This window comes from Stegostoma tigrinum, chromosome 4 (genome assembly GCF_030684315.1).
Source record: "Stegostoma tigrinum isolate sSteTig4 chromosome 4, sSteTig4.hap1, whole genome shotgun sequence".
NCBI classification, from domain to species: domain Eukaryota; kingdom Metazoa; phylum Chordata; class Chondrichthyes; order Orectolobiformes; family Stegostomatidae; genus Stegostoma; species Stegostoma tigrinum.
This window is the reverse complement of record NC_081357.1, coordinates 5895065-5919720: the sequence shown is the minus strand read 5'-3', so window position 1 is coordinate 5919720 and position 24656 is coordinate 5895065. Positions and strand designations below refer to the sequence as shown.

Here is a 24656-nt window from a genome sequence, read left to right as displayed (position 1 = left end):
GGCAAGGGTAGCAGATGAACAGGAACCTGCAAGTTCCCCTCCATGTCACTCACCATCCTGACTTGGAAATGTATCACTGTTCCTTCACTGTCACTGGGTCAAAATCAAAATTCGCTCACTAAGGGCATTGTGAGTCTATCTACAGCACATAGGATAGATGGGTGTTTCTCAGGATGGCAAGCTGTATCTGGTGGAATACTACATGAAATAATGCTGGATTCCCAACTATTTGTTTTTGGCATCAATGATTTGGATGAAGTGACTGAAAGAATGGTAGCTAAATTCTCCATGTCACTAAGATAGGTGGGAAAGTAATTTTTCAAAAGGAGGTGGTGAGTCTGTTAATCCTGTTAAATGAGCTGACAGGAAGTTGGTAGGTGGAATGTATCAGATATGCAATATAACAGGATACATCAGAGGACTCGTGCAGTGAGGCAATATGGGTAGAACTCTGGAATAGGAGAGGTGAAATCACAATGCTGGGGACATACTACAGGCCTTCAAACAGCCATCGGGAGATAGAGGAAAGAATATGTACACAGATTTCAGAAAGATGTAAAAACAGCTGGGTTGTTGATGGGATGATTCTCACTTCCCCTTTACTGACTGGGTCTTACTTTGTGCTGGGGGCTTGGGTTGGGCACAATTTGTCAGGATCATTCAGGAGGGATTCTTGACACAACATGCAAACAGCCCAACCAGGGAATTGGTTGTACTCATCCTGGTTTTGGGAAGTGAGCCTGGCCAGGTGACTGAGGTTTCAGTGAGGGAGCATTTCAGGAGTAGTAACCATAATACAGTGAGTTTTAAGATATTCATGGATAGGGATAACAGCAGTTCTCAGCTAAAGGTGTTAAACTGGGGGAAGGTGAACTACAACAATATTAGGCAGTAAATGAAGAATTTTGATTGGAGATAGATTTTTGAAGGTGGAAGGTGATTCTACATCGGACATGTGGATGTATTTGAAATGGCAGTCGTTAAGAATTCAGGAGAGGCGTGTTCCTGCAAGATAAATATGGTAAGTTTCGTGAACCTTGGATGAACAGGGATGTTATGACCTTGGACAAAAAGACAAAGAAAGCATACATAAGGTCTAGGAAAGTGGGAACTGATGAAGGCCTTGAAGTATATAAGGAAAATAGGAAAGAATTCAAACAAGGAACTAGAATGGGTTAAAAGGGGTCATGAAAAGTTGTTAGCAAACAGGATTAAAGAGGCTCCCAAGGCTTCTCATACATATATAAAATGCAGGAGGGTAGCCAGGGAAAGAGTTGGCCTACTCAAGGACAAAGGTGGAAATCTATGTATGGAGGCAGAAGAAGTGGATGAGGCGAACACCTTGTCGGTACTCACCAAAGAGAAGGAATTGGTGCAGGATAATCTCAGGGAAGGGAGCGTCAAATTTCTAAGCCAAGGTGCTGTTAAGAAGGAAGATAACAAAGTGTGGAGCTGGATGAACACAGCAGACCAAGCAGTATCTTTAAAATTTTCAGCAGGATGAGGGCACTGCTGGATAGGCAATATTTATTACCCATCCCTAATTGCCCAGTGGTAGTTCAGAGACGCTGGAGTCACACATAATCCAAACCAAGTAAGGATGGTAGTTTCCTTTCCTCAAGGACATTAGTGAGCCAGATGGGTTTTTCCAACAATCAACTCACAGTCATCATTGGATTCTTAATTCCAGATATTTTACTGAATTCAAATTTGACGAAGTGCCATGGCAGGATTTGAACCCAGGACCCCAGAATGTTATCTGGATCTCTGAATTAATAGTCCAGCAATGATACCATTCAGCCATCATGTCCCCAAGTCAGTGTTGTGTGTGTTAAAACGCATCACGCTCTGTACATCCTAGGTCCTGATGGGATCTATCCCAAAATATTCAGGGACACAACAGAACAAATTGCTGGAGCATTAACTGATAACTTTGTATCTTCATTGGCCACAGGTGAGGTCCCAGAGGACTGGAGAATAGCCAATGTTGTCCAATTGTTTAAGAAGGGTAGCAGGGATAATCCTGGAAATTATGGGCCCATGAGCCTCATGTTGGCGGTTGGGAAATTATTGGAAAAGATTCTCAGGGACAAGATCTATACGTATTTAGAAGCAAATAGACTTATCAGCAATAGACAGCATGGGGGATGATGATGAAGGAAAAGCAGTTGATGTTACCTACATGGACTTAAATAAAGACTAGGTCCCTCGTGGAGGATTGATACAAAAAGTGAAGTCACATGATATCAGCAATGAGCCAGCAAGATGGATACAGAACTGGCTTAGTCATTTGAGACAGAGGTTAGCAGTGGAAGGATACTTTTAGGAATGGAGGGCTGTCACTAGTAATCTTCCAACAAGGATAAGTGCTGGGATCTCTGTTGTTTGTGATCTACATAAATGATTTGGAGGAAAACGTAGCTGGCCTGATTAGTAAGTTTGCAGATGACACAAAGATTGGTGGAGTTGTGGGTAGTGGGAAGGATTGTCAGAAGATAAAGCAGGATGTAGATCAATTGGAGGCATGGGGCGAAAAATGGCAGATGGAATTTACTCTGGACAAGTGTGAGATGATGCATTTTGGAAGGCCAAGTACAGGTGGAAATTATACTGTGAATGTCTGAACCCTTAGCAGTTCGACTTGCAGAGAAATCTGGGTGTGCAGATCTACAGATCACCGAAATGGCAGCAGAGGTAGATAGGGTAAAAAAGGCCGAGGGCATGCTTGCCTTCATTGGAATGGGCAGTGAGTATAAGGATAGACAAGTTATGCTGTAGCTTTATAGAAGGCTGCACTTGGAAAATTGCATACAATTCTGGTCACAACACTACCTGTAGGATGTGGATGCTTTGGAAAGGGTACAGAAAAGGTTTACCAGGATGTTGCCTGGTATGGGGGATTTGAGCTATGAAGAAAGGTTGGATAGACTGGGTTTGTTTTCACTGGAATGCAGGAGGTTGACGGATGACCGACAGAAGTTTATAAGATTGTGAGTGGTATGGATAGAGTGAAAAGTATGAGGCTTTTATCCAGTGTGAAGGGATCAATTACTAGGGAACACAGGTTCAAGGTTTGAGAGGATAAGTTTAAAAGAGAATTGCAAGCAATACTTTCATACAAATGGTGGTGAGCGCCTGGAATGTATTGCCAGAGGAGGTGGTGGATTCAGACACAGTAGCAGCAGTCAAGAAGTATGTGGATGAATACATAAATTGGAAGGGAACAGAAAGATACAGATCCTGCAAGTGAAACCAGTTTTAGCATGCAAGGGCAAAATATGTTGGTGCAGGCTTGGAGGGCCAAAGGGCCAGTTTCTGTGCTGTATTGTTTTTTGATCTTTGTTTGTTCTTTGGAAAATGTGAACTTGTTCTCTTCAGAGAAAGAACAATGAAGCGGTATACTTTTTTTAAATGAGGAGAAAATGCAGGACTTGATGGTGCATGAGTCACAAAGTTAGTGTGCAGGCACAGCAAGTGATGAGGAAGGCAGTTGGAATATTTTCAGTTACTGCAAGGACCATGGAGTATAAAGGCAGGGAAGCTTTACAGAAGCTGCTAGATGTGTGAGATCACATCTGGAGTACTGTATGTAGTTTTAGTCCTTAAACCCACCTTGTTAAAAGCAAAAACAAATACGAACTGCAAAGCTAGATTGAAAAAAAATTTAAAATGTGTGAAATATTCCAACTGAGTGAGTAGGAAGTACAGAGGCCGGGAAGGCTTCTTAGTTTGGGAAGTTGAGTTTTTTGGTCTTCTAAGCTAATTTTTCATTCTGGGATTTGGCTTAAACTAGCTGACCAATATAACTATCAGTTAGAATCATAATGGATTGCTGGATTTGCAAAGTAACCTTTTGCAATTAATGCATTAGGGTGTCCAGGTCCCCCTGCATCTCAGAACTCTACAATCTCTCAGCACTTAGATAATTATTTTATATGCTTCCTAGCAAAATGAATTCTTTCACATTTTCCCATACTGTAGTCCTTTGCCAGATCTTTGCCCACTCATTTAATGTGTGCAAATCCCTTTGCTTCTGTATCTCCTTGTCTTTACTTCATAACTTACATTACTACCTATCAGTAAATTTAGCTACGATATCTTTAGCTCCTTTATTCAAGTTATTAAAGAAATAGCAAAAACTCATTGCACATACAGACTTACAAAGTCGCTAATCCTGAAGATCCCTGTGTCCCCATCTGTTCCACCACTTTCCCATAACTTTAATGTACAGGGGCCCAGGATAAGACCATAAAACATAGGAGCACAATTAGGCCATTCAGTCTTACTCACAGAGTCTACTCTGCCTTTCAATAAGATAATGGCTGATCTGACAATTTTCAACTCCACTTTTCTGCTTTTTCCCCACAATCCTTGATTGCCTTACTCATCTGTCTTGCTAAGTCCGTAAGGATCTTGTATTTTTCAGTAAGGCTGTCTCTCATCCTTTGAAACTCCAATGAATTCAGGCCCAATTTATTCAGCCTCTCCTCAGAAGGCAGTCCATAATTTGGTAACTGCCTAGTGAACCTTCTCTGGACTGCTTTCAGTGTCTGTATATCTTTCCTTAAATAAGAGGCCCAAAACCGTTCATGATCTGACCAGAGCCTTGTATTTTTAGCAATACCTCCCTACATTTATACATAATTCCATTTGAAATAATGTGCAGTTTGCCTTCCCTATTACCTGCTAAACTTGGATGCTAGCTTTTTGAGATTAATGGAAGAGGGTTTCCAAATCATTATGTTTTGTAGCTTTATACAGTATTTCTCCATTAAAGTCATATTCAGTTCTTCTTCCTGCGAAAATACATAACCTCATATTTTCCCACATTATATTGCATCTGCCAAGTCTTTGTCCACTCATTTAACTTATATCCCAGTATAAACTGTTTTTGTCATCCTCACCATTTGCCTTCCTGTCTATTTTGTGTCATCTGCAAACTTGGTGATAGTACATTCAAGTCATCCAAGTCATTGATATTTATTGTGAATATTTGTAGACCCAGAACTGATCCCTAGAATACCACAATAGCACTAACACACACACCATCTTGAATATGCTACCCTTATCCTCACTCTATTTTCTATTAGTTAGCCAGTCCTCCAACCATTAGCACATTAATACCAATGAATTTGACTGTTTGATGATTTCTGAATTTTCATTGATTCATTAGGAGCAAGACTTCCAATAGATGACCACAAAAGCAGGGTCTCCCTAAACTAGAAGTCAGTTCCTTGAATTATATCCTGCTATTGAATCTTGAACAGACCCCACCATTGATGTTACTTTCACAAGGGGAACAGTAGAGTCCATGTTATGCACGCACCTTGGATTCATGAAGACGCAGCATTTAGAAAATAAATTCCTGCATTGGTCCCTAACAGAGAAGCAGATGGTTGCAATGTCAAGATGTTGAAGATACCTTGTAAATCCATCTATTTTGTTTGTTTCCTAATCTGCTGTTATTCTGTAGTGTAAACACTAACCTGCAGCAATGTGATCGGGAACTTTGGATGTGGCTCAGTGGTTAGCCATACTCGGAAAGAGTCATGCACATTCTCACTTATTAGTAAGGTTTCTAGCAGCTCATCCATGAAAGCCAATCCCAAATGGCAGTTCTGCAGTAGAACCCATCCGCCCTGTGGTATAAGTAGTAAAAGTTAGTTTATCCAGGCTGATCAAATTCCAGAATGTTTCAAAGTAAACCTACAAGTTGGATTGAGGTCATCCGATGCAGATGCTGCCAAACTTGTTGCGTTTCTCCAACATTCTCTGTGTTTGCTTGGGATCATCTGTGATGTTCAAAGCTCCAAATGTAGAATTTATTGATGGCACTTTAATAAATTATCACCTTTGCTTTTAAGAATTTGCAATAAACTTACAAATTGTTACAAGCAAAGTTGGAGGGATCTCTATTTTGTTTACTAGCCCCAGCCATTCATAAACTTTAAATTAAACTGAGTTGGTAATTTAACTAGCTATATAGGTCTCAGACTGAGTAATGTTCAGAATTAAGAGCAAATTGGTTAGGTTTCTTCAGTCAACAACAAATAACTGGCCTACTACCAAAATAAACTCAAAGATAAAAAGAATATTGACTAACAATTTTAATTATGCAAAAAAATTGTGCATATTTTAGTATATAAATGCATATCTTTACATGTGCTCATGAGTTGCTGGCTATGGGATGTCTTCCAGGAACAGTTATATCTGACTAGAATCCTGTTGCGCTAGATGGTGGGAAACAATTTGAAGAAACCCTTCCAGCACTTCTCTACAAGTACTAAAGATGGCTTCTGGTGCACTTTCAGCTCATGCATTCTGCTGACTGCAGTTGTGAATAAAGAGAGAGGGTCCAATGGCTAGACTCAAATTCTCTCTCTCTGACTTCAAAATATAATAATCTTATTTCACATTCAAATTGAGCCATGTGGCCTCTCTCTGAAAATTCTCCAGCCTGTATGATTTGATTGGAGCTCCCTCTTCCTTGCAGATACAACCATGGGTGGAATGTTCCCATACCTTGATGCACAAAAGCATTGGCAAGAATTATGCTAAAATATGGTGACAGTTTAAAAATCTGACTTTCCATGTTGAGGGAAAATTTCTGAATTTTCCCCTGAAGGTTTCAAGCTAAGATCAGAATCTCCGCGATAAGAAGCAATAACCTCAGTTCTATGTGCCTCATTAAGATCCTAACTCACCTGATTTACAATCATAGCATGTCCATGCCGACCAGATATCCTAAACTGATCTGGTCCCATTTGCCGGTATTTGGCCCATATCCCTCCAAACGTTTACTATTTATGTACCCATCGAGATGCCTTTTAAATGTTGTAATTGTACCAGCCTCCGCCACTTCCTCTAACAGTTCATTCCATACATGCACCACCCTCTGCACGAACACGTTATCCCTTAGGTCCCTTTTAAATCTTTCCCCTCTAACCTTAAGCCTATGCCCTCTAGTTTTGAACTCCCCTACCTTGCGAAAAAAACCTTAGTTATTCACTCTATTCAGGCTCTTCATGATTTTATAAGCTTCTATAAAGTCACCCTTCAGCCTCCAACATTCCAGAGAAAATAGGTACAGCTTATTCAGCCTCTCCCTTTGGTTCAAACTGTCCAAGCCTGGTAACATCATTGTAAGTCTTTTCTGAGTCCTTTAAAGTTTAACAACATCTTCCCTATAGCAGGTAGAGTAGAAATTAATAGGGTGCTCCAAAAGTGATCTGACCAATCTCCTGTACATCTGCAACATGCCATCTCAACTCCTATACGCAATGTATTAACCAATAAAGGCATCTGGTACCAAACACTTTCATCACCACCCTGTCTACCTGTGAATCCACTTTCAGGGAACTATGCACCTGCACCCTTCGGTCCCCTTTGTTTGGCAAGAGCCCCGGGGACCTATCATTAACTGTATATGTCTTGCCCTGACTTGCCTCATCAAAATGCAACACCTCAAATTTATCTAAATTAAACTTCATCTGCCACTCCTTGACCCATTGGCCCATCTGATCAAGGTCCTGTGTACTCTGAGATAATCTTCACTGCCCACTACACCACCAATTTTTATGTCATCTGCAAACTTACTAACCATTCCTGCAATATTCAAATTCATTTATATCAATTTCTGTGCAGGTTTTAATTTTCACCTCATCTCCTGAGAGACCAAACAATGACACTCTCCAACTTTGAAAGACAGATTATCTGGCAGATGTGACACGCTCTTGGATGACCGTATGGATCTTAGCTTCATTTCTGAGAAGTCACCCTTGTGGAGGCTGCCAACCTCTGTTAGTTGCAAGGCTTTTCAGTTGCAGGATAGGCAGGGCTCATAGTTGTTGAGGATAAGATGAGTGAGAAAATTGAGTGGAAGTGCAACATGCAATAGTAAGTTTGGTAGTCTATGAGCATTGTTGAGGTTTATGTAAAGTGTCAAAGTTAGAGACTGTGAGGTAGCAGAGAAATGTTGGCAGCTTTATGGTGCACAGAAAGTCATTGGCCTTCATCCTGTGCTGTTGTGCATTCTGTATGACCCTAGAGACAGATAGAACTGACCTGACTCTATCTGTGGCTGTGTTTAATGTCATGGCCTCCGCTGTTGGGGAGGGGATATTTCTTCTCCTGATCAGGCTATCCACAGAGACCTGCAGATCCCTAATCAAAGAGTGGGGAGATAGCTTCTTTTCTGAAAGAATTTGATTTGCTAAGGGGACAGTGTGTGAGGTAGTTTTTGGTTGCAACAACTTAAGTGGTGTGTGGCTGGACTTTAAATCTAGTGCAACAGCTTGCATACCAGAAGGTATTCATTCATAGATTCCCTACAGTTTGGAAAAAGGCCATTTGATCCAACAAGTCCACATTGCCCCTCTAAAGAGAATCCCAGATCCATTCCCCTACCCCTGCATTTCCCAGTCTAACCCACCTAAACTAAACAGCCCTGAACACTATGGGAAATTTAGCATGGCTAATCCACCTACCCTGCACATTTTTGGACTGTAGGAGGAAACCAGAAGATCTGGAGAAAACCCATGCAGACACGGAGAGAACGTGCAAACTCCACACAGACAGTCGCCTGAGGGTAGAATCGAACTGAGGTCCCTGGTGCTGTGAGGCAGCAGTGCTAGCCACAGTGCCACCCCAGGGGTGGTAGTGGTGGAAGTTTTGCGTCTCCCAGCAGATGAATGCACGAGAAAGATACCAAAGAGGATGGTTGCGTAATTTGCCTGTTGTCTTGTTTGCCGAGCTGGTAAATTTGTTCGCAAATGTTCTACATGTTTGTTAATAGACTTCAGGTTGAAGTGCCAGGCCTCCAGGAATTCTCGTGCTAGGACAAGCCAATCAAAGACACACGAGAATTCCTGGAGGCCTGGCACTCCAACCTAAACTCCATTGACAAAAATGTAGAACTGGACTCCATATACCAACAACTAAGAAACAAGAGATAACAAATTGTGAATCCGGATGAACACAGAAGGCCAAGCAGCATCTCAGGAGCACAAAAGCTGACATGGCGGGCCTAGACCCTTCATCAGAGAGGGGGATGGGAGAGGGTTCTGAAATAAATAGGGAGAGAGTGGAAGACGGGTCGAAGATGGATAGAGGAGAAGATAGGTGGAGAGGAGACAGACAAGTCAAAGGGGCAGGGATGGAGCCAGTAGAGGTCTGTGGAGGTGGGGAGGTAGGGAGGGGATACGTCAGTCCGGGGAGGACGGACAGGTCAAGCGGGCGGGATGAGGTTAGAAGGTAGGAAATGGAGGTGCGGCTTGAGGTGGGAGGAGGGGATAGGCGAGAGGAAGAACAGGTTAGGGAGGTGGGGACAAGCTGGGCTAGTTTTCGGATGCTGTGGAGGGAGGGGAGACTTTGAAGCTTGTGAAATCCGCATTGATACCACTGAGCTGCAGGGTTCCCAAGCGGAATATGAGTTGCTGTTCCTGCAACCTTCGGGTGGCATCGTTGTGGCACTGCAGAAGGCCCAGGATGGACATGTCATCTAAGGAATGGGAGGGGGAGTTAAAATGGTTTGCGATTGGGAGGTGCAGTTGTTTATTGTGATCCGAGCGGAGGTGTTCTGCAAAGCGGTCCCCAAGCCTCCGCTTGGTTTCCCCAATGTAGAGGAAGCCACACCGGGTACAGCGGATGCAGAATACCACATTGGCAGATGTGCAGGTGAACATCTGCTTGATGTGGAAAGTTTTCTTGGGGCCTGGGATGGGGGTGAGGGAGGAGGTGTGGGGGCAAGTGTAGCACTTCCTGCGGTTGCAGGGGAAAGTGCCGGGTGTGGTGGGGTTGGAGGGGAGTGTGGAGTGGACAAGGGAGTCATGGAGAGAGTAGTCTCTCCGGAAAGCAGACAAGGGTGGGGATGGAAAAATGTCTTTGGTGGTGGGGTTGGATTGTAGATGGCGGAAGTGTCGGAGGATGGTGCGTTGGATCTGGAGATTGGTGGGGTGCTATGTGAGGACGAGGGGGATTCTCTTTTGGCGGTTGTTCGGCGATGGGGCGTGAGGGATGAGTTGGTGGTGGGCATTCTTGACCACAGTGCGGGGGGGGGGGGGGTAAGTTGTGGTCCTTGAAAAACAAGGACATCTGAGATGTGCGAGAGTGGAATGCCTCATCCTGGGAGCAGATGCGGCTGAGTCAAAGGAATTGGGAACAGGGGATGGAAGTTTTGCAGGAATGTAGGTGGGAGGAAGTGTATTCTAGGTATCTGTGGGAGTTGGTGGGCTTGAAATGGACATCGGTTTCTGGGTGGTTGCCTGAGATGGAGACCCAGAGGACCAGGAAGGTGAGGGATGTGTTGGACCTGCCGAATTTTCACCATCACCCCCAGTAAGGGGCTCACCTTTGTCCCCCTCCACCCACACATCAACAAATATCAGTCACGTTTGGACACAGAGCAGTTTTTCCACCGCCTTCACCTCCGTGCTTACTTCTCTAACCAGAAGTCTAACCCTTCCTCTACTGACCCCTTCACCCGCCTCCAACACAAGTCCTCCTCCTGGACACCACCCCAAGGCCTTCTACCCTCCGTCGAACTCTTCATCTCCAACTGCCGTCGAGACATCAATTGCTTCAACCTCTCCACGCCTCTCACCCACTCCAACCTCTCCCCCACAGAACATGCAGCCCTCTGCTCCAAACCCAACCTCACCATAAAACCCGTGGATAACGTAAGCACAGTTGTAGTATGGTGCACTGACCTCTACATCGCAGAGGCCAGGCGCCAACTCTCCGACACCTCCTCCTACTGCTCCCTGGATCATGACCCCACTCCCGAGCACCAAACCATCATCTCCCAAACCATCCACAACCTCATCATCTCAGCTGACTTCCCACCCACAGCCTCCAACCTCATTGTTCCCCAACCCTGCACCGCCCGCATCTATCTCCTTCCCAAAATCCACAAACCTGCCTGCCCTGGTTGACCCATTGTCTCTGCCTGCTCCTGCTCCACCGAACCCATCTCCATCTATCCGGACACCATTTTCTCCCCCTTGGTCCACAAACTCCACAAGTACGTCCGTGACACCACCCATGCCCTCCACCTCCTCCAGAACTTCCAATTCCCCCAACCCCAACGCCTCATTTTCACCTTGGACGTCCAGTCCCTATACACCTGCATTCCCATGCAGATGGCCTACAGGCCCTGCCATTCTTCCTGTCCTGGAGGCCCGACCAGTCCCCCTCCACCGACACGCTCACCTGCCTCACCGAACTCGTCCTCACCCTCAACTTCTCTTTTGATTCCTTCCACTTCCTACAGACAAAGGGGGTGGCCATGGGTATCCACATGGGCCCAAACTATGCCTGCCGCTTTGTAGGTTATGTGGAACAATCCCTCTTCCGTACCTACAGTGGTCCTAAATCCCATCTCTTCCTCCGTTACATTGATGACTGTATCGGTGCTGCTTCATGCTCCCAAGAGGAGCTCGAACAGTTCACCCACTTCACCAACACCTTCCACCCCAACCTCAAGTTCACCTGGACGATCTCCAACACATCACTCACCTTCCTGGACTTCTCTGTCTCCATCTCAGGCAACCACCTAGAAACCGACATCCATTTCAAGACCACCAAGTCCCACAGCTACCTGGAATACAGCTCCTCCCACCCGCCTTCCTACAAACATTCCATTCCATATTCCCAATTGCTTTGACTCTGCAGCGTCTGCTCCCAGGATGAGGCATTACACTCCTGCACATCCCAGATGTCCTCATTCTTCAAGGACCGCAACATCCCCTCCGCAGTGGTCGAGAATGCCCACGACGTGTCATCCGCATTTCCCGCAACTCATCCCTCACACCGTGTCCCCGCTATAACAGCCAAAAGAGAATCCCCCTCGTCCTCACATACCACCCCACCAACGTCCGGATACAACACATCATCCTCCAACACTTCCGCCATTGACAATCCGACCCCACCAGCAAAGACATTTTTCCATCCCCACCCTTGTCTGCTTTCCGGAGAGACCACTCTCTCCGGGACTCCCTTGTCCACTCCACACTCTCCTCTAACCCCACCACACCTGGCACTTTCCCCTGCCGCCGCAGGAAGTGCTAGACTTGTCCCCACACCTCAGCTCTCACCCCCAGCCCAGGCCCCAACAAGACTTTCCATATCAAGCAGATGTTCACCTGCACATCTGCCAATGTGATATACTGCATCCGCTGTACCCGTTGTGGCTTCCTCTACATCAGAGAAACCAAACGGAGGCTTGGGGACTGCTTTGCAGAACACCTATGCTCGGTTCACAATAAACAACTGCACCTCCCAATCGCGAATCATTTCAACTCCCCCTTCCATTCCTTAGACGACATGTCTATTCTGGGCCTCCTGCAGTGCCACAATGATGCCACCTGAAGGTTGCAGGAACAGCAACTCATATTTCGCTTGGGAGCCCTGCAACCCAATGGTATCAATGTGGATTTCACAAGCTTAAAAATCTCCCCTGCCCCCACTGCATCGCAAAACCAGCCCAGCTCATCCCCACCTCCCTAACCTGTTCTTCCTCTCACCTATCCCCTCCTCCCACCTCAAGCCGTACCTCTATTACCTACCTTCTAACCTCATCCCGCCCTCTGACCTGTCCATCCTCCCTGGACTGACGTATCCTCTCCCTACCTCCCCACCTTCACTCATGTCCACAGGTTCCATCCCTGCCCCTTGGACTTGTCTGTCTCCTCTCCACCTGTCTTCTCCTCTACCCATCCTCGATCTGCCTCCCCCTCTCTCCCTATTTATTTCAAAACCCTCTCCCCATCCCCCTTTTTGATGAAAGGTCTAGGCTCAAAACGTCAGCTCTTGTGCTCCTGAGATGCTGCTTGGCCTGCTGTGTTCATCCAGCTCCACAATTTGTTATCTCAGATTCTCCAGCATTTGCAGTTCCCATTAAGGCAGAAACAAATCCGAATGTGATGGTACTCACCCCAGCAAACCAAGACACATGAATAGCAAGTGGGTTAGAACACCAACTCTTCACCGAAGAGGCACTGATGATGCTACCTAGCATGGTGATAAAATATTTCCGAACAAACTTACCAGCACGGTGAGCAAGTCAATAACCACATCAACAACCTACAAATCTTCTTAAAAAACCTTGGTTGCATAATTAATAAGGTGAAGAGCAGAGGGTAGTGTGAAAAATATCACCATGATCCATGAAGTCATCTTGGAAAATAACACAGCATAAAAATTAGGAAAACCCACCCCATTGTTACTGTGGTACTCAGTGCCTCTTCCAAAATAAAGTGTCCTTCTTTATAGGTTTGAGGTATATTTGTATAGATTCACATAAATCTTGTGAAAAAAGATTGGATGGCATCTCTTCAGAACAATGTGGACAATAAGAGTTCTTGAAAAAGTTCAAGATACTTCTGTTGTAACTTTGAAATCCTTTACCAATTGAGGTACACTGCCAGGCAGAAATCAAGTGGAATAATTAATAAACAAGGAAGAATTAGGGGTACTCTGATTTTAGTATTAGTGAAGATTATACATGATTAAGTAGGTATGTCAATAGAACATTAATCATTGGATTAGCTTTAAAGTGCATATGGCAATCAGTAGCATCACAGTTATGTTACTGGATGAGCAATTCAAGAGGCCCAAGGGTTAATGCTCTGCTGTCATGGGTCAAATCTCACTGTGAAAGCTAGTTGAATTTCAATTCAGTCAATGAATGTAGAATTAAAATCTAGTATTAGTAATGGTGACCATGAAACCATTCTAACTACTGTCAAAATGTATCTCATATCATCCTTTCGAAAAGATATGATAAGCATGTGTCGGCCAGCTCTCTCAATCTTAGATTATGTTTGTAAAGAAAGCATTGCAAGGTCAAGAAGGCTATGCCATTGCCGTTACTGATGCAGTGGTTTATCTGATTTTGTTCCTTACTGACTTTTCTAGGCAGGTTGATACGACTGAGTTGCTTGTTCAGCTATATCAGAAGGCAAAGTTAGTGGTCTCAAGTCATTGTAAGCTAGACAGAATGACAAATTTTCAAAACTGGCTTATTAAGTTTCTAAGGCTCTCTGATGAAGGGTCTAGGCCAGAAACGTCAGCTTTTGTGCTCCTGAGATGCTGCTTGGCCTGCTGTGTTCATCCAGCTTCACACTTTATTATCTTACTAAATTTATTTAATTTTGTTTTTACAACCATCAGTTGCAGTTCCATGGCACCTTCACTGAGGCAAATTTTCAATTTATTAATTTTTAAAAATTCAATCTATATTTGTGAATTAAATCAAAATTCTACGAACTGCCAATTGTGAGTTTTGAACCTATTTCCCTTGAGTTTTGAGTTGCTATTGCATGTCATTACTATTATGCCACTATCTCCAACCTTTATTATTTTTGACATGGATGTGGAAGATGCTACATCCATCAAATAAAATTCTCACTGACTGAATTTTGGAAGGTTGGCTCAAGTCAGTGACAAAAATGACCTAGTATTGGGCATTCATACCCTGGAATCAAGCCAAATATGCTGAAGTTGTCCAGATACATGGGTACCAAAACTTGACTAATTACTAATTACAAAAACTGTGATGCTCTAATAGAATCTATTTCCTTTGTCATTCCCCAATTTGAGCATTGCATTGATAGAATTGGAAATTCAGACATAATCAGCGAGATTGATTTGTTTTCGAGTGAAGGGGAGGGTAAGCCCTTATCCTAAAACTATGAACTCCCATTCTTGATCACCAAACAAGGGGAAACATCCTTTATACATTTACTTTGTCAATTCCCTTTATCATTTCATATGCTGCAATTAGGTCTCTCCTTTTTCTAAACTAGCGGGAGTACAAGCCTGAACTGTTCAATCTCTCTTCTTAAGACAAACTCCTCATCTCTGGCGTTAAGCTATTGAATCTGCTCTGAACTGCGTCTAATGCAATTACATTCCTCCTCAAGTAGGGGCACCCAAAATCATCCTCTAAAATTTTGGCTTCACTAATTCCTTGTACAGTGAAAGATGCTCCCCACCCTGACTAGTTCAAAGTTCATGAAAATCCTTGGATGTTGAAAATGACTGATATGGCATAAAACTGATTTATGATTTGCATTCGTATTTTTACTGACCTGGTGCATCGACATAGCCACTAATTTTCTGGCATGTACTTCTTGTCCCTGGCCCATTGATATTGCCCTGCAATCTAAAGAAAACAAATCCGTTATTGTTTACACAGAAATATTTAGTGTTGTGTTATGATTATAGCATAGATAAATAGCAATTGGATTTAACTGCAATGACAGTAAAATACTAACTGAAAGGGTTTCACTGACTGGAGTCAGCGAATCAGCAATGTTTACATAGACGGGTCATATGACACAGTATGTAAAATCCATGAGATTTAAGGAATGCCCAGCGCTCTGGAGAAATACACATGAAAGTGAACATTTTATGTTTACAGTATGAGAAGAGAAAGGGAAAAAATACTACAGGTGAAAGACACAAAGAAGAATACTGGAAGAGAAATGTACATACTGAGTGGGTTAATTATATTGCAACGTCTGTTCCTTGCTTCACTTACAGAGCTGCCAGACCAGGATGTGTTCCACGTTATGTCAATTCTATTCTAGAGCTGGCTATTGAAGATTGAGCAGGAGTGGTTTTCTGGCCAATGTTGGAGCTGAGATAGCCACAGTAAGGATGTTCTGAAGCAAAACCGGCTGATTGCTTAGCCAAAAACTAAACGGGAGGATCACTGAGAAACCTCACTTCTTTCTGAATAAAAATGGAAAGAACTGTGGATGCTGTAAATCAGGAACGAAAACGAAAGTAGCTGGAAAAGCACAGCAGGTCTGGCAGCATTTGTGAAGAAAAAGATCAGAGTTAAAGTTTCAGGTTTGGTGACCCTTCCTCAGGACTCTCAGGAAAGAAATAGATAAATGTCTCAAGGCTAAAGGCGTCAAGGGGTATGGGATGAGTGTGGGGGTACAGGGTTAAGATGGAGGATGTGTGATCATATTGAATGGAAGAAAATGGTCAATGGATCTTGGCTCCTACTTTCCATATTTCTATTGTTACAGTGAAAATAACAAATAAAAGAACTGATGAACTAATAGAAGGAATGAATTTATACAATGTTAGAAAACCACTGCACTGCCTAGATGCTAAGTTTGTTGAAGCATCTTTCATGGGCTTGTTGATAGCGATTCTGCTGATTGGTAATTTGTTGGTATATGAAAAAATGATGAAAAACATAAATGTAAAGTGTAACAAAGAAATGCTGGGGATGCTACGATGACAGTTGTATTCTCTACATTGACTGAATCGTACCAATTTCAAGCTTTTTGGCCAGTCCTTCAATCTGATTGCTGGGATCAGATCCCATTGACAGGAAACAGATCAGAGGAGTTTGTGCATCACTTTCTTCCCAGGTTGTCTCCAGGTTTAGAATCACTGGCTCTGCATATTTTGCTTCCATTGCCTCAGCAATGTAGTTTCGAGCTTGTGAGAGAATTCTGTCAGGACACCAAGACCTGAAAATTCAAAACATAATTCAAATCAAAAAATAATTAAATCTTCATTAATTGCTGAGGAAGAGTTCAATAGTATGCATTAATGTGGAAAACAATGTAAACCAAGATCATAACAATTATATTGCAGGGGTAATGATTGCTTCGGAAATCACAGGTGGAATGTTGGGGCACCACTGACTCTATCAGCCCTGAAAGGTACATCTCTCAGGCTATTATCGATCACATTAAGAGGCTATTCAGCTAGTCATGATTGTTCTAGGCCTCTTTTTGAACAATATGTTATTATGCCACTCCCTGGCCTTCTCTCTGTAGCCCTATACATTCTACCTTTTTAGATAATAATTCAAGTTTCTTGAGAAAATGCCAATTGAATCTGCCTCCACCACACTCTCAGGCAGTGTGTTCTAGACCCTAATCGCTCACAGTTTGATAAATGTCGTCCTCATGTCGGTATTACTTCTTTCACCAGTAAACTTAAACCTGTGTCCTCTTGTTCTTGATCCCTCTGCTTATGTGAATATTATTTTCTTATCAAGGCCTCTCATGATCTTGGATATCTCCAACAAATTTCAACTCAACATTATCTTCTTCAAGCAAAACAACTTGAACTTTTCCAATATTTCTTCATAATTAACTTTTGTCATCTGTCAAACCATTCTCAGAAATCTTTTCTGCGCTCTGTAATATCTTGTCAACTCTCAATACATACAGCTCAACCTATACCCTTTCCTGCTTAATTGTAATTTTTAAAAGTGTTTGAATTGCCCCTCTTTCACAAAGTTCTGCTCTGTATCTTGTTCCTTGGTAAAGACAGCTGGCAAGTATTCATTTAATACCTTAGCCACCCACTTTCCTGACTCAATCACTTTTGGTTTCTAATTAGCCATAATAAATTATTCTGCCTAACTATTCAGCTAAGTAAATCAAATTCTCTGAAGTCTCTGGGGGACATTTTCAGATGGCAATTTTCCCTCGTTGGCAGTTTAAATTTCTTGAGCAATGATCACATAATCAATGCATCAGGACTAGTGAGTGATCCTATAATGCATCTGTCAGGGTACTTTTTGTCTCTGACCATCTGGAGACGAGAAGATCTGGCCATTGTCTCTCATCATTCTTCCAAACAAAAATTAATCATCTCTCATATTCCTGTAATAACGCACTGTAGGAATATCGCAGCAAATAAGGAACCTCCTGATGCCCTAAAGCCTATCCACCATCTACTAGGCACAAGTCAACAGTGTGATGGAATATTCTCCGCTTGCCTGGATTGGGGCAGTTCCAGCAACACTCAAGAAGTTTGACAACATCAAGGACAAAGCAGCCCACCTGACTGGCACCACATCCACAAGCATCCATTCCCTCCACCACAGACTCTCAGTAGCAGTAGCATGTACTGTCTCCAAGATGCACTGCAGAAATTCACCGAAGATCTTTACATGGCACCTTCCAAGCCCAGAGCCACTTCTATCTAGAAGGACGTGGGCAGTAGATATATGGATATATGGATATATGGGAACCACCATCAGCAAGTTTCCCTCCAAACCATTCACCATCCTGACTTGGAAATGTATTGCTATGCTTCACTGTCACTGAGTCAAAGTCCTGGAATTCCCTCTCTAACTGCATTCTGGTCAACCCACAGCACATGGACTGCAACGGTTCAATAAGGCAGCTCACCACCACCTTCTCAAGTGCAGTTAGGGATGGGCAAGAAATGCTGGCCAGTCAGCGACGCCCATGCCCATGAATGAGAAAAGAATATCTGGCAGCATCTATGGAGAGGAAGAAAAGTTAATGTTTCAGGTTTAGGGTTTAGCAGCACAAACTGGAAGAATGGCATCTCATTTTCCACTTGGGGACTCTGCAATATCGAGTTCAATAATTTTGGGCCTGAACACCTTCTTCCATGTCCTTGTCCACCTAACACCCCGGGCATGATGTGGGCTGCTTTCATCATAGCCAATTCATTTTCACTTGCGAATGGTCCTTGTTATCAGCTTTTTTTTCTTCCTGGCTTACCATTATCTATCCTTTGGTCTGCCAAACTGCTTTGCTCTCTCTCCGGGCTCCATCTCCACCTGTTGAATACTTCTTTCCCCCATTTCCCCAAGCCACTGTTTCCAGCATACCCCAAAATATTAATTCTGCTTTCTCTCCATAGATGCTGCCAGTTTCTTCAGCAATTTCTGTTTTTGTTTCACATTTCCAGCATCTATGGTTCTTTGCTTTACAATGGTTATGAGCTGTCTGAAACAATAGGTCTGCATGTCATGCCTGAATTTGGATTTCAGAAAGGAGCTGGACTCATTGAATCATATAGTACAGAAGGGGTCCTTTGGCCCATAAAGTCCATACTGCCTAAAATTCAATACTGCCTATATTAGGGATATACAAGGTATAGAGCTGGATGAACACAGCAGGCCAAGCAGCAGAGAAGCAGGAAGGCTGATGTTTTGGGCCTAGACCCTTCCTCATTTTCTGAAGAAGGGTCTAGGCCCGAAACGTCAGCCTTTTGCTCCTCTGATGCTGCTTGGCCTGCTGTGTCCATCCAGCTGTATACCTTGCATATTTCTGATTCTCCGGCAGCTGCAGTTCCTACTATCTCTGAAACTACCTACATTAGCCCTGCTTTCCTGCAGTAGGCCCACAGACATGAATGTTTTGACACGTCACGTGCTCATCCTCATACCTATTAAGTGCGATGAGGTTTCCCCTTTCATCTACCCTCCCAGGCAGCTCATTCCAGTTTCCCAACACTCTGCTGTTGAAACATCTTTACCTCAAATTACCTCTAAATCTCCTGCCTTTCACTTTAAAATTTTGCCTCCTCATTATTGACACTTTACTACGAAGAACATCTGCTTTCTATTCAACTTGTCTATATCCTTCATTTTGTTATACACCTCTATGAAGATCCCCCTCAACCTTCTCTGCTCCAAAGAAAACAACCCGGGTTTATTCAGAGATAGTAGGAACTGCCGATGCTGGAGAATTTGAGATACCAAGGTGTAGAGCTGGATGATCACAGCAGGACAGGCAGCATCAGACGAGCCATTAAGCTGACGTTTCAGTTCTGGACCCTTCTTCAGAAAATTTCCATAAGTCTATATAAAGACTTATATGGTCTTTAAGTCTATATAAGTCAACTCAACGGCATTGCTTTAATAATGGTCTTTGCTACCTCATTAAAAAACATAGTAAGCTAATGAAAACTAATTTGTCCTTAAAGTATCTGTACTGGCTTTCTTAAATTAATCCCTAAGTGACTATTAATTTTGTCCTAAATTACTATTTCACAAGCTTTCCCATCACTGCGTTTATACCAGTTGGCCTACAGTGACTGGGTTTATTCTCTTCTTTCCTTGAACAAGAATATAACATTTACAATTTCAATTCCTTTGGCATAGCCCTGTACATGAGGAGAACTGGAAACTTCGGATGAGGGTCTCCATAATTCCTCCTTAATTCATTCAATCTCATCTGGTCCTGGTGCATTTCCTAACTTAAGTACGGCCAACTTGTCTTTTAACTCTATTTTTATTGATTTTTTGCCCAGCTAGTGACCTACAGATTTCTTCTTTCATCACAATCTGGGCAGCATCTTCCTCTATATAGAAACAGATGCAAAATACTCACTTAGTACCTCAGCCATTCCCTTTGCCTTCATGTCCAAATCCTTCTTTGGTCCCTAATTCTCCATGTACAATCCTTTAACTGTTGATACGCTTATTGGAGACATTTCAACTTCCTTTCATGTAGGCTCCCAGATTTCTTATTTGCAAATATCTTTGCTCATCTCCTCTCTGGACATTTTAATTTCAGCCTGTTTTTCAATTGTATCCTTCATCTGTCCCTTTTCAGCTTCAAATTAATTTCTACCTCTTTCATATTCTACAAAGCTCTGGACTTTTCTTTTGCCTTATCATGTCCCCTCATGGAAATCCAGGAGAGCTGTACCCAAACTATTTCCTCTTTAGCTGCAGCCTATCATTCCATCACATTTTTTCTTTCTACCTCTTGATTCAATTCTCCTTGCTTTTCCTCAGAGCCAAGCTAAGCCTTCTGGCATTATGATCACTGTTGGCTAAATTCTCCCCGACTGAACTTGATCCACTTCACTACCCTTATTCTTTAGAAGCGGAGCCAGTGATTCCTTCATCCTTGTTAAACCAGGAGCAGAAGAATCTAAAAGAAATTTGCTGAAACCATTCCCTTTTCCGGTCCATGTAAATGTTACTTTCCCAATCCATGTTCACAGATAATTAAACTTCTCATTATGACACACTACTCTTTATGACAACTTCATAATTCATACACCTATTCATACCTCCTTTGCCTCTGAATCAGAGCTCCTGGTTGAAGTGTCACACCAGGACTTGATTTCCCAGGAATGTACATTCGTAACATTGCCAAACAGCTTCAGAGCAGACGTCGCAAATTGACATGCCAGTGGAACAATGTACTAACAGATGGATGCAGTGGCATTAAACATAGACCTGTAGGAAACATGTCATGACTCTATCTCACCTAATAAGTAGCAGCTTGCAGAATGCATCTAAAGAGTCGCTGTATCCATTAGGAATAATCTCTTCTTCTGGAGCTTCAGCATCAAACCAGACTTTCCAAGCCTTTTCATTTTTTGATATCTGTAAATATATATCAACATTAAGAGCCATATTAATACTGTGACTTCAAATGCCCTTCAGAGGCTAGGAATCCTGCATAGAAACATAGTAACACGAGTAGGCCATTCAGCTCAAGCATGATCTGCTATTCAATGAGATCATAGTTGATTTGTGGCCTAATTCTGCATATCTGCCTTTGGTCCATATCCCTAAGACATTTGCATAACAATTTAAAATTAACAACTGATCTAGAATCCACTCCCATTTGCGAAAGATCTACCAACCTTTGTGTGTAGAAATGCTTCCTATCATCTTTCCTGAATAGTCTGGCTCTATATTTTAGACTATTTCCCCCAGTTCTAGAATCCCCAACCGGTGGAAATAGTTTAACTTTACCCACCTGTCCTTTTCTGTTTATATCTTGACTACTTCGAGCAGATCACCCTTTCACCTTCTAAATTCCAGTTAATGCAGGCCTAATTTGAGAAATCTGTCCTCATTATATAAACCCTAATGCCCACATAACAATATCGTAAACTTATATTGAGGAACTCATCTCCTGACTCTACAAATGTGTTCACTATCTAGTCAGGAGTGTGACAGAGTATTCCCTACTCGCCTGGATGAATGCAGCTCCAACAACATCCAAGAAGCATAAAACCATTCAGGACAATACAGCTCACATTGACAAATATTCACTGCCTTCACCACTGACACTTAGTAGCAGTTGTATGTATCATATACAAGCCTTACTGCAAAAATTCCCCAGGCATCCTGAGATGACACCTTCCAAATCCATAACAGCAAACAATTCAAAGGACAAAGGCAATAGATACATGGAACACCGCAACTGCAAGTTCTCCTCCAATCCACTCACTACCCTGGCTTGGAAATATATTAGCATTCCTTCAGTGTCTTTAGGTCAATATCCTGGAATTTCCTCCTAAAAGACAGTGTGAGTCTATCTACAGAAAATGGACTGTAGTAGTTCAAGAAGGAAGCTCACCACCTTTTCAAGGGCTCCAAGGGATGGGCAATAAATTCTTGCTCAGCCAGTGATGCCTACATCCTATGAATCAAAACAAAATAATAAACCTTTTAAAATTTTAAGCTAAAATTAATGTTAAAGCATCTGGAATGTTGAAACTGGACTGTATTTTCAGAACTCCTGCCTGGCAGAAGATGGTAACATTCCTAAAATGGTGAGCGCTAACCTGCCACTTCCCTCTGGGACAATATTCTCTGAGGCCTATATCTGAATCTCTGAGTCAGGTTGGAAGGCCATTTAAAGTGGAACTTGGAATTCTATGGCATTCTTAGAAATCACATGACAGGAGTTTAAAGTCTGATAGGTTTATTTGAAATCACAAGCTTTTGCAGCCTCAGTCCCTCTTCAGGTGTTTGTGAAATAGGTAGTATTAGACTCAGAATTGATAAGTAAAAGATCAAAGGCTCACACCACTGATGAAGAAGTATTAAACAAACCGAAGATGCTGTTAAAATTTTAGTCAGTTAGATGGTTTTAATTGATTAAATGTATATGTAAATCCCTAAATTCCTTTCAAGTCCCTCTCTCAATCCAAGTTGTGATTATTAACAGCTGATTGCTTACAAATTTTAGGGAGCCATTGATCTACAAAATGTGGGACTGCAATTACTTTCAAAGTTTCATCTTTGGTTCTTGTTCCTACTTCTGCCTTCTAATCCTGCTGCTCTCCAGACCAGCTTTCTCCGCTCGCAAAAATACAGTGAGCATAAAAGTTGTTTTCAAATAATTACATGGTTAATACTGCCTTCTGATAATATAAGTAATTGCAAGTACTTTCATAATGACATTTTCATGTTGCAAAACAAGCATCCAATGTGCCCATTCTCCTGCTTTAAAGTGTAATACTTTCTGTTTGTTTGTTGAGTCAGTTTGTACTTTATACTCATGAGCAAGAAACAGCTACAATACCTGCGTCAATATCTCTGCAAATTGAGCAAGTTTGCTCAGTTCTACCAAGTTCAACCAGGTCATATCGAGGATCCAGCGGAAAGGTTTTTGTGGACTGGCTTTCAGGTCAAGGGCTGCACCACCTGTACAATTAGAGAAAGAATTCACCTTTAGTAAAATACCTTCAGACATTATTACCTAAGATGGAGGAGGTCAGATGCCTTTTAACATTTTCTTATCACATTACAGGAGAGGTGTGATGCTGGAGAGTTTCAGTCATGAAGAGAGACTGGACAGACTAACATTGTTTACCTTAGAAAATAGAGGATCAGGGAGGCGATAGCCTAGTGGTATTATAGCTAGATTGTTAATCCAGAGACCCAGATAACATCCCTGGGATCTGGGTTTTAATCCTACCATGGCAGATGGTGGAATTTGAATACAATAAAATATTTGGAATTAAAAGTCTAATGATGACCACAAATCCATTGTCACTTGTCAGGAAAAACCCATCTGGTTTATTAATATCCTTTAGGGAGGGAAACTGCCATCCTGACCTGGTCTGGCCTACATGTGACTCCAGACCCACCACAATGTAGTTGACTCTCAGCTGCCCTCTGGGCAATTAGGGACGGGCAATAAATGCTGCCTAGCCAGCGATGCTTTCATCCCCGTTAATGAAAAAAGGGAAAAAAATTGAGAAGGGACATGATTGAGATGTATAAAATTATGAGGGATGTAGATTGGGTAGACAGGAAGAAACATTTCCAAAATAAAAACCAAAAGAACTACGGATGCTGTAAATCAGGAACAAAAACAGAAGTTGCTGGAAGCTTAGCAAGTCATGCAGCTTCTGTGAAGAAAAAATCAGAGTTAATGTTTCAGGTCTGGTGACTCTTCCTCAGAACTTCTGAGACCTGAAATATTAACTCTGATATTTCCTTCACAGATGCTGCCAGACCTGCTGAGCTTCAAAAACCATTTCCTCTTTGGAGGGATCAATGACCAGAGGGCAAGGAATTAAGTTAAGAGGCAGGGAATTTAGAGAAGATGTGAGGAAAACCTTTTCACCCAGTGTTTGGTGGGAATCTGGAATTCACTGACGCAGCGTGACACAGGCAGAAACATTTACAACATTGCAGAAATGTTTAGATGTGCACATATGGTGTCAAGCCCTACAAAGCTATGGATCAAGTGCTGGAAAATGGGATTAGAATAGTTAGGTGGTTGTTTATAACCAGCGAATATGTGATGGGCTGAAGGGCCTTTTTCTGTAATGTAGGTCTCTATGACTTTCTCACTGTCCATGTAGTAAACGGGAAGCAGGGCTGTGGTGGCTATCAAACAGAAGAGCAGTTAAAATAGAGCAGACACATTTCACACTAATTGCCTCTCCATGTTGACACAGTTGGTTTCAGTAGAAATTTCACTCATCAAAGTTAGGCGGGGTTCCATAATGAACATGCTAATCTGGTGGTGCTATCTTATCAGCTGATGTTGAAAAATGCCTCTTAACAATCTGTTCATAATTTTCCTATGAGATATGTCTGTGAATCTCAGGAGACCCAAGACACTGCATTTCATCACCTCCTTTCTTAT

The 24656-nt window shown here is 42.5% G+C and overlaps 1 protein-coding gene across 1 annotated transcript in view; it reads right to left on the bottom strand.

Moving 5' to 3' along the window:
- Positions 1-24656, bottom strand: part of LOC125452339 (dynein axonemal heavy chain 8-like) — a 1009221-nt gene that overhangs the window by 58744 nt on the left and 925821 nt on the right. The window contains exons 95-99 of the mRNA XM_059645685.1: positions 23079-23200; positions 21024-21142; positions 16291-16493; positions 15090-15163; positions 5487-5639 (exon numbers count right to left, since the gene is read on the bottom strand). Coding sequence (XP_059501668.1) covers positions 5487-5639; positions 15090-15163; positions 16291-16493; positions 21024-21142; positions 23079-23200 — 671 coding nt within the window. The remainder of the gene's footprint in view (positions 1-5486; positions 5640-15089; positions 15164-16290; positions 16494-21023; positions 21143-23078; positions 23201-24656) is intronic.